At 31.4% G+C, this 11732-nt stretch overlaps 1 protein-coding gene across 1 annotated transcript; it reads left to right on the forward strand.

The window, feature by feature from the left end:
• Positions 1–289: 289 nt before the first annotated feature.
• Positions 290–5858, forward strand: LOC128157012 (uncharacterized). The gene is made up of 4 exons (XM_052819361.1): positions 290–419; positions 1888–1993; positions 2671–2783; positions 4848–5858. The coding sequence occupies exons 1-4, from the start codon at positions 350–352 to the stop codon at positions 4922–4924; spliced, it is 366 nt and encodes a 121-aa protein (XP_052675321.1). The 5' UTR covers positions 290–349; the 3' UTR covers positions 4925–5858.
• The last annotated feature ends 5874 nt before the right edge of the window (positions 5859–11732 follow it).

Consider the following 11732-nt stretch of genomic DNA (forward strand, 5'->3'; position numbering starts at 1 on the left):
TGTCATGTGATGATCAAAAGTTACTGGACCAGTGTTATGCATCCCCATGTATCTCTATAATTTTGTTCCCATTACTTTGTTATATTGTTGTTTTGGTTGTGCAGGAATTTCTCAGTGTAATAAACAGGAGAAGACTGTTCAGCTGTTGTTGTTTTTGAATATCAGTTATCTTTACAAATCATGTCTTAGATAGTATGATATCCCATTGGGTAAATCCGTCAATTTGAGTGACAAGAGGGGTGTAACTGTTCTCAATAAAGTATTTTATTAAAGTATTTATGTCTAGATACGGGTGTAAGGGTTTTAACCTAGTAGCACTTGTCAAGCAAAAACGACCAAACTTCAAGAAATGTCTGTTCTAGATAAGGTTTTCACCGCTACAATCCTCTTTGTGTTTTTGATAGACTTAAGCCATAAAGGTAAGGATCTTTTTATGCGCGTTATCACCCTTGTGAATGACATTGTCATCTAAATTTAAATCCCGCGGTTTCATTTGACCTTTTCATTTTCGCGGGAAAGAGTGTCTCATTTTATGGCCTGTTTTCTAGTTTCTAGCCACTTGTAATCGAATATAAAATGTAAACTTCTATTGATTTTAAGCTTCTGGAATTTGTGGAAATTTTGAGATCTTAATAGTTAATGTGACAACAGAAAGTATTTTTGTACGGAAGACTGGAAAATTGTCGGGTCTCGTCACAAAAAACATGAAATTGGGCGCGAAAAAAGGGACATATTTATAGTGGTAAATTCTTGACATGTTTTCAAGCTACTTGGTCCTCTCTATTGACTATTACAACATCAAATGACTATTCATACATCATTCTTTTAACTATTAACACTTGAAAAATCGACCTTTTTCAAAACCAAAAAAATAATAAAATAAATCAATAAAAATTAATAAAAAAACAACTAAAAAAACAAACAAGAAAACAAATTTCATACATCCCAATTGTACCGATTAGATTTCGATACCCTGTTGATCTAATTAGCGCGCAAATTATGCATCGATTGTAAGAACTATCAAATTTCAGAAACATTTGTGAAAAGTGTACATACGTGTATATTTGATTTGCAAAAACATTTTTAAAAAACTGAGTTATATATTTTAGCTAATGTCGTTGCTCTCATCAGAGCAAATCAGCATAAGGGATAATATATCATGGAACTCTTTCTCCCTTTCTTCTTCTCCAAAAAAAAAACAACAACATACGCCGTTCCTGTTTGTTAGTTAATTGCAGTGTACAATACTTCTCTTTGGGTCACGTAATCATTTAATATCTAATAGTTTATATCGATCTAGTTTAACCCTATAAACTCTCTCTCTCTCAGAGAGAGAGAGAGAGAGACAGAGAGACAGACAGACAGACAGACAGACAGAGACCTTGTAATAGTATCATTAGTGAAACAGGCTACATTATTGTATGCAAAATGTTTTCAAATATGGCATATGCTAAGTTTGTATACAAAACAGATACCCATTCAGTTAAGCAATGCAGTGTTTATTTTTTCTAACCAGAGTAGAGTGGTTAAACAGAAAATATTAGCGCGTTGAATCATTGGTTTAGTACAGATAATTGATATATGTTAAAAACACTTATCATATTTTCATGTTTTAACAAGATATATAACCAAAAACAATCAATACTTTTGCATATTGTGAATCGTATTTGAAGATTAATTAACTGCAGAAATCTCGGACTTGCCTCAAAGAAAGTCGCGAGTACCTCTTGATATACTACATACTTTGTTACGATAAAGAAACATTCCGAACACACATGCATTTTAACGTGACAAAAAGTAATTCTTTGTCTTAAGTTCTCTATATTCTTATAAAAAAACCACTGGTCAACAATGTTGGTTTAATGTATTACTACCCTTCTTCTGCAGGCCCTGTATACGTTTCGGCACAATATACTAATGAAAGATGTGCAATTGAAACTTCTGCTTGTCAACACAACATTAAAATTTCCCTTGACGAAGACATACTTTGCAGGTAAGAATTAATACTTCTAGCGATAAACAGAGACAGCATCATAACAACCGATTACTTTTACTCCACTTATCCTCTATACCCTTATATATATATATATATATATATATATATATATATATATATATATATATTTAAGAAATGAACTCAATGTCTACCCAAGTTATACTCGTATAACCTGGGTTGGGGCAATTTACGCTTTATAATCCGCGAAGCGGATTATAAAAAGGCGTAAATTGCCCCAACCCAGGTTATACGAGTATAACTTGGGTAGACATTGAGTTCATTCCTTATAATTTAATTTTCTGGAATTTGCTGTACAAATTGAGTCCGTTTTACTTCTAAAAATGATATAAATCTGTTCAAAATTCAAACGTAACGTTAAGTGAATTAGTACGTTGGTGCATTGTGACGTGTCTTTTGACGTGCAAACCAGGTTATACAAATTAAACTAAATTTTTCTATCCAATCAAATGCCACGTTACAACCAGAATTAAATTATATATATATATATATATATATATATATATATATATATATATATATATATATATATATATATATATATATATATATATATATATATATATATATTAACTAACCGCATTAGACAATTATTACTGTCTTTGAAGTCTGGTTTTGATTGTGATTTACAAACATTACATTACAATTTTTTTCAGGTCTTTACAAAACTATCTTAATTGTCTAAATAACGCCGCAAAGCATTGTGATGTTAATGGTGCACGTTTACAAGATCTAATTGACAAGGCAAGACAACAGATGCCATTGAACTGTAAGTTAACATTTTTGATTAGTTCATTGATATCATTGTGCCAGTATGATAATATAACTTTAACAAAATTTTTTTTACACAAAGTCAGGGTTCACGACATCCTAACCGTTTTCTAATACTGACATTAAGTGGTTTAAGACACCTCCATATTGTCATGAGTTCGAATCCTGCTGGGGCTATAACAATTTTCACCTTTCAAAAAAATTGTAAAGCAATTGTGGGGGTAAATTACTGTAAAATTTTAAAAACAAATGAAAAAGGTGAATGCATTTTGATTAGAATGTACTTTAATCTACTTTAGCAAAGTGTCCTATACAACCATATGCCTCCATATCACTATTATATGTATACATATTAAAAGATCATTGATATAATAATGAATTTTGTTTAAATTGAATACTAAAATCTTCCTCATGACAAAATGGGATTATTTGAGTTTATGGTCACCATATTAGTTTCGACTACTCCTCAACTGCCACTGGGGTATATATACCGATCGAGAAAGTTACGGTCGGTTGCTCTCGTATCGAGGTGCATGGACTTCTAAATACTACACATTGTAGTAAAATGTTTTGAAAAAAAGGAATAAAGATAACTACATCAATAAAACCTTAAATATGATTTATATTTTGAAATAATTTCCATAGTATCCGTATTGTTTTGCACAGATAGTGCTACCTTACTTACTTCGCATGCATATCGAACACGTGTGTCGTCCATACAGAGTGCATAACGTTTCACTTTTCATCTTTTTAAAGACCGCGGTGGCACTTCATCTGTAACGGGCGGTTGCCCAATGTTATACAGTACTGTATAGTCCCGAATTAAGCACAGGAATCGATTCTAGTTTTATAACCGTTTATTAAGATATTACAACAATACTTGCACAGCGTAACAATAACAGTGCTTACTGTTCAAATGTTTTCCACCCCACTCTCTCAAATCCTGCTTCTCAACAATATATGGAGAACATACAAACACCGTCGGGCTACCCCGGGCCGGGACGTACTGTGACGTCATATTTAACAAATGACGTTAATTATACAATGAGTGCGACAATTTGATATACGTGAACAATATTACTATAATAACAATATGCACACTAATACACATAAACATATGCTGATTAAATACAATTCAATTACTGAAATATTAATTAATACACATAAAATAAACAAGTCTACCGCCACACATCCAACACAGTAGATAAATGATAGTTAATCCAAGAAACTGACAACGTAACATCGTTTTCATCAGCTTTTACAAAAACACTTCGTTTCTAAAACCCATGCGGTCATTGCACGATCTGCCAGAAAGTGTTGTTTCCGAAACTTTCTACAGTTATCGAGGATTTTTTACATATGTGTGCCTGTATTTCAATATGTTTTGTTTCGTCGTACATTGGATATTCCTTACAAGTGCAATGGGTATTATAGTTTTGTTCAAAACGCGTTTCTACAAGTCCTTTCGTAAATAAAATACCTGAATGCAGTGAAGCATGAATGACAAAATAATGCGTATTTATGAATTAATGTCAGCTTTAAAGACAAAATCCACAAATCATTTATATTGATGTTAAAAGACTAGATATTTATAGTTGCACATGACATTCAGGCAAAGAAAACTGTTGTGGATTGACGCCTAAGTTGTTGGAAACTGTCGGTAAAGAAATCAATATCCCTCATCATTGAATATATCCATTTATATGTTTTTATTATGTTATCTCTTTAATTCTATCGTATTTTTATCGTCATCATAATTATTAAAGTAACAGAAAGGGTTTTCTATAAATTAAAATAAAAATTATTATAAAGCCAGCAAATAAATCGATCACGGTTTTATCGTATTTGGGTTTTTTAATGAATTATATATATATTTCGTCATCTTTAACAATTTCTCTTTCGCACAATTTTGTAAAAAATATTCCTTTCCATCCAGATGGTATTGTTAATTTTTTATGTTTTAAATCGAGAAGTTTAATAATGTGTTATTTTTTAAATAAATGCTTATATCTTTGACGCCAAGTATCAACAAAACTGTTAGTCTGATGATTTTCTTTTTCAGGTCCTGCGTCCAGTGCTAGTATTTCAACAATCAGTGCCATCTGTCTAATTCTGACAACCCTTTTCAATATGCTGTAACAGTTGCGATGTTAGACAATTACCTGGACTGTAAACATGTTTTAAGCGGTCGAAATACAACTTTTCAATTACTGTTTGTTTCTATACCTATATGTTACCTATATGTTTCAAGGAAATACTTCATTTTATCACATACGTGTGGTGTATACTGCCCTTGTGATAAACCTTTGCTTTATCAACGGGTGATGCTTTATGTAATACTTCCGGTCCGAACTATTTTTGATAAAGCCCTTATTGTTGTTGACCTAGTTTTGGAAGATTTTCCTGTTTATTCCACATAATTATTTCTACTTTCAAAACTTGATCTAAAATGGAATCGAAGATTTAAAACTGAAAAGTGAGGAAAAAGACATAAGTGTATAGTTAATAAAACTGCAAATCATGTTAGCTATCAAGGACTTACCGAAGAAATGCCTCCCAGAACTTTCATTTTACCACAAATACCTCCCTAATCAATATATAAACTTCGCATAATTATTTTTTATTTTACAAACATTAACAAATGTTTCTCGTTTGAGTAAATATACATGTAGACTATCGAGCATTCGCAACTTTTTGCAAACCTACAAACTTTTAACTATTTAAATCATTTCCATTTAAGTGATTGAGTTCGAAGAAAAAATATTTAGAGATAAAAATTATTTTAAGCTCTATTTCAGTGAAACTTTACATTAAAACAGCTATATTTATCTCCAAAATGACGTACTGAATTGTACTGCGCAAGGTCAGATCATTTAAGACGCTGTCTCAAAAGCTTTGAAATATAAATCAAATCAAAATATGAAATAAATAAAACACCTATAATTGTGTAATTTTATATTTGTTTTATGCAGCTCGTAAAGATGGTGTATATATTCCCTCGGAAGGCCTCGTGAATATATACACCATTGCAACTCGTTTGATAAAGCAAATATAAAATCAGACAATATTGATATCCTCTTTGTATTATTACAAATGCCAAAAGATTATTGCACAATGCAATAAACAGGCAATTAGAGGGTTTTACCTGTTTCAAGTTTTTTGTAATCAAAAAATGAAATTTATGACAAAAAAATAAAAATGTCAATTGTAATTTTTACAGGTTTTATTTGTTGAAAGTAAACACCATCTTAAAGTTTTTCTGTATACATGTTCTTCATATTTTCTACCAATCTGTTTAGTATTCTGTTCAATTGGAATACATGTTTGATATTCATTATTCATGCATGAACGTCTCCTCCATTAATGTGCATTCAATACGAAATAAACAGGTTACTACGTGGAATATTACAACAAGGAAGAAAATATCTTTAAAAATACTCAATTGTGGCAACTGCTGTGTACTAGAACCTGGAGGCAGTGGGTAGATAAGAGAAGATAAAATTTGATAAGCTAACATGAGAAAAAATGTGATATTATTTACTTCCTCTCGATCAAAGGGGGGTCATTTTTTACATTAACACCTACAGAACACTAAACTATGAAGTGAAAAAAAATTAAAACGTAATATATATATATATATATATATATATATATATATATATATATATATATATATATATATATATATATATATATATATATATAATAAAAAATAACAGAAAGCCGAATCAAAACTCTAACGGTTTCATTATAATCTTCAGGAGTTCAGGAGTAATAACTCCTGAAGATTATAATGAAACCGGTAGAGTTTTGATTCGGCTTTCTGTTATTTTTGATTATTTAATACTTGTGTGGATTAACTTTACTCATTTTGGATTATATATATATATATATATATATATATATATATATATATATATATATATATATATACACACACACACACACACACACACACACACACACACACACACACACACACAGCTTATATAGTTAACATCATTCCAATTACATTTGTCTACATTCAGTTACACTTGCTTAACAAAATATACATACATATTAAGACACACAACTCATTACCTTTCACGCCTTTCTTCCCCGCTTATCGAAGTAATTTGATCAAGAGTAGTCTTTTCATTGCAATCTAAATGAGCTGAGTATTGATTTCAAAGTATTGCAAGTCAAAATTGACATGTTGGTATACTACTACAATACCCGTATCTAGCACGTCTTCACAGGTTGTTTCTTTCTTTCAGGACATATGGACAACTAAGCAGTACATGCTTATTGAAACTATCTGTTTTAACACATTGTTACAACATTTTCATGCTTTATATTTAATTAAATTGAATGCTTAGATATATTTATACGCCAGCACGACCTCATGCAATTTGGCAGTTTGGCCAATTCAAGGGCTTCCATAACGTTATATTTTCCCAATATTTTACATTTTACAAATTGCTCTCCACCCCTGCGAATGTGTTTGGAATGTTTTCTTTAACGTTGCTAAGTATGTCATAAATCCAGAGGTGCTCGAATGAAAGTTCACGTAACTTCACCGAGATTTGTTCAGTTCCTGTGAAATTTCTAGCGGAAGTATAATTGTTCGGATAATATTCTTAAAATACGCAAGTACTGGTCGTTTTTCATATCAAATCCTATATTGATTTATGTTAAAACATGAAAATCTAAATTCACCATTTAGCGGTTATTTATATTAAAGAGTAATATTCATAATAGAGTTAACGTTCGTGTTCAACCACGTGTAAAGTGGTCGAAAATATAAACATTGGTTTGCTTAATAAAATCATAGTCATGTTGTGGTGAGCAATACCATGTTTTAAAAAAAATAATGGGTGTCTGTTTTGCATAAAAACTTAGTATATTGAGCCATTTTCAAGGAACATTCTGCATAAAATAGTAAAGTCTGTTTCACTATTGATGCTATTACTAGGTCAGGCGCGGATCGAAAATTAATCCTCAGGGGGTCTCTACTAAGCATGTTAATTGTTGAAACAGCAGACAAAAACTATTTTTTTTGTAAAGTCTGTTTCACTATTGATGCTATTACTAGGTCAGGCGCGGATCGAAAATTAATCCTCAGGGGGTCTCTACTAAGCATGTTAATTGTTGAAACAGCAGACAAAAACTATTTTTTTGTATTGTCATATTTATTTCTAGAACACATTTTATCCACCAATTAATGAAGATAAAGTTTAAAATCAATAAACCTTTAGATTTTATATTTGACTACAAGTACCTAGATTCTATGAAATAGACTATAAACACGAGGCGCGATTTTTACTGCGAAACTGAAAGGGTCAAATAAAACCACGTGGTCTAAAATTTAAATGACAATAACATTCGCAGGGGTGTCGCGTATTTTTGGAATGCGACAGTGCATTGACCTACCAAACATAACCTGATTACTCCTATCCATTTTAGGACACAACCATGGTACCATTGTGTATTGAACATATAAGTCTTGTCTTTAAGACGCCTGCAGATACACCTTGGTCAGGTTTTTGGATAGCATATTAATCTAATAACTCTGTGTTTAACTCAATGATAATTTAACCATATGGTTAATTATTTTCAAACGCGTGTTAAAGTTTAACCATGTGTGGACGAAGAGGTAAATTTAATCCATTTTCAGTATCTCAATCAAAACTTAAAACGTTTCTTTCTTATGGATTTTATAATTATTCTATTATATGAAAAAAAATTCAGGAAAAGAAACCCTAAATTTTTTAATAGCGTAAAAAGTGTAAGTATATATGTAACATTCATTTTCTTCTGGGGGAGAATTTTACTCGGGGTTATTTTTTAAAAAAAATTATGGCTATTTAATTTAGACATTATTTTATTTTGTTAATTTCACAGATACTTGTTTTTTTTTTATGTGTCTATAGAATTATGACATTCCTTGAAAAATCTCCAAAACAAAAATTAAGCGTATAGATAACTTTTCGGTCAAATGGAATCGCAGAAATTAAAAAGAATGCAATTCAGAAATTCAGAAAATAGCCGTTATATAAGGATATAAAAGAAAAATATATTTGAGGTAAATGAAAAATGACAATTACAAACCTTTTAACATAAAAAACCTCTAAATTAAAAAAAAAATTCATTATTTCAAAGTTAAATCAATTATAATAACATCGTTTTAATGGTATGGCGTACGGCGCATCCTATAAAAAAAGGACTTAAAAAAAATTCTGATCGGGTTCGGTGTTTTTGTATATTCAAAAATGTATAACTTAAAATTATAAATTTCTTCATGAAATGAATCTAATTATTTCATCAAATCTAATAATTACGAATAACCCATAAATATATACATCACAACGTGTTACGGGGTTCAGCCCTCTAAACTATTACGCATGCGTATTTACTATCAACAAAACCCATGCAGGGCTCACGAAGATTTTCCTGGACAGGTTTGTTGATAGAAGTGTGTCTTTTTATTTCTCCCGGGTAATAATTATTTAAAGTTTTTAAAATGACCAGAATTATTTTGTAAGCATGTATTTTCCGTGTTTATTACAGGAAATGCTACAACCTAAGTGAGGCCCCTTGAGGGGTTATTTGACATATTTATGTCTGTTCATTTTAAAATGAACTGCAATTGGTAAATCATTTATCATTATCGAGAAAGTGATAATATTTCCCGTTTAGAGAGTCCCTTTATCTTCGCATTCTATGATAACCGTAATCGGGCGAAGATCTTGTAGTTTTCAGCCCGTGTCAATTCATGTCAATCAAAATCCACGTGGTACAAATAAACGATATAAGATTATTCCGGTTTGTACGACCCTTAAATTTCTGGAAGATTATAATTTCATTAATTAGGTATGCAAAAGGAATTTTTATGTACTTAAACTGTCACAATCAACGTTATTACACGTGTTTTCAGTTGTCTCTTTGAATCATAAGGGGAGCTGCTAATTAAACATCCATTGACTAGGAATAGTTCATATACCCTGATAACAGAACCATTTATGCGGTTAAGGATTATTACTCATTCAATAAAACTTTAATTATATGATTTATTCGAAAGGTTTCTTTCATCTCTAATTGTGTGGCAATTTTATTGGGAATCCCTTCTGCAGGCGACCTTTAGTGATCAGGCTGTCCATGCATTTGTCTGTCAATCCGAGATCACCTCTTCGAAGCATACATTTTCTCCCCTTGGCCCAATTTCTTTCATAGAATATTTCAAATTTTCTATTTCATAGAATAGTCACCCAAAGAGTCACTTTAAGTAATGGTTTGCAGTGACCTGGAATCAAGATTTTAGGTCTAATGGCAAGGTAAAAGAAAATTGTGAAAGTTTTTGTCCGGATCATATATGCTCTTCCCTTGGTTCAATCTGGCTTATACTTTTATTTTATATGCATTTTATCAAAAGGTATGCAGTAGCCTTAAACAAAGGGTATATTATATCCGACTAATTAAAGGTATTTGTTAAGAACACATATTTTTTTCCTTTCTCAAATCTCCCTCGTACTGAACAAAAACAGAGATGTTTTGTAATGGATGTGCTTCAACCACATTTTTAAATAAAATGTAAAGATCTTAGCAGATCTCTTTTAAGTCCAATTTTGGACCCATATTTAATCTAAAGAATAACTGTAGGAAAGTATTTGACAAGTTCTTAAATCAAATTCCTTTGTCAACCGAAAAAAATCTTGGTCGTAGGTTAAGGTCAAAGCAAAGTCTTCTAAAATGCCTTTCATCCTAATGTGATATATTTAAAGATGGAGAAAATAAGCACTGGCTTGGTGAACCCTGTCAATCAAGTCAATTGAGCCCCAGATTGGATGTTAGAAAATGACATTCGTTCACTTGTCCTGTAAATATCGCGTCTAGCGCTCGCGACAATCGTGCAATTTTGATGCATACCGTGAAATTAAAACAAAATATCTAATAGCACCACAATCAAAAGAAACTATTGTCGACAGAGAGTAAATATTTCACACTATACCGAATTCACGTTGCGTTAGATTTATTGTGCACATTAGCAGTACATTGAAAAAAGGTTGCATTTTTATTCATTTCGGTACTATGACTGATATTGCCTAAAACAATATCGCGATAAATATTCATTCAATCATTGCTTTTATTTCACTTCATATTTGTTTACAAAAAATATAATATCGCACGCGGTTATTTATGCTTTTAATCAGTACAACGATCGACATTTCGTTTTTCCTCGGACGCATGTAAATACGATAATTTTATAGATCATCAGAAGATCATCAGAAGATCTATGCTGTGAGTCTTTTAACACCACGTGTATATACCTGTAGACATATTTATGCAAGTGATCGTGTTTTCCTCGGGGCTTCACACCTTTATGAAATAGGTTCCATCCCCACATGAACCGACCGTTTGATATTGTAATTAATGAATGTTTTATTTATTAAGAGAATGGCCCCAAAACGGAAAATTTCGTGCAGCTGCATAAGACTTGAATATTTCGGCGGTAAAGTGGATCTCTACAACCGTGTCCACCGTGTTGATACAAGAAAAATCAAAGTGGATATAATAAAGACGCTCATTGGTTGTCTGACAGAACAGTTTTTCTTTGCGAAGTTGCGCCGACTATGCAGAACAAAATTTAATGGCAAATAAAAAAAAAACCTAAATGGTACAAAATATGTTCAGTATAAATTTAAAAATATTTTTCATAACAAATAATTTGCACGGTGTTTCCTAATATCATTTAAATATTTATTTATTTATTTTAATACAGACCCAACACAACCCATTTCCTGTGAAGAAATATTGAAATTTATTGAAGGGGATGAACTTAAAGAGGAGGACATTTCAAAGATAGCCTTTAGTATTGGCAGAAAAAATTCATCCGCCATTAGTAGAGATGCATTCCAGCAGCAAAACTTCTACTATAGCAAAATTTTCCTACAGGAGATTAAACTCGCTG

This window comes from Crassostrea angulata, chromosome 7 (genome assembly GCF_025612915.1).
Source record: "Crassostrea angulata isolate pt1a10 chromosome 7, ASM2561291v2, whole genome shotgun sequence".
Classification (NCBI taxonomy): Eukaryota; Metazoa; Mollusca; class Bivalvia; order Ostreida; family Ostreidae; genus Magallana; species Magallana angulata.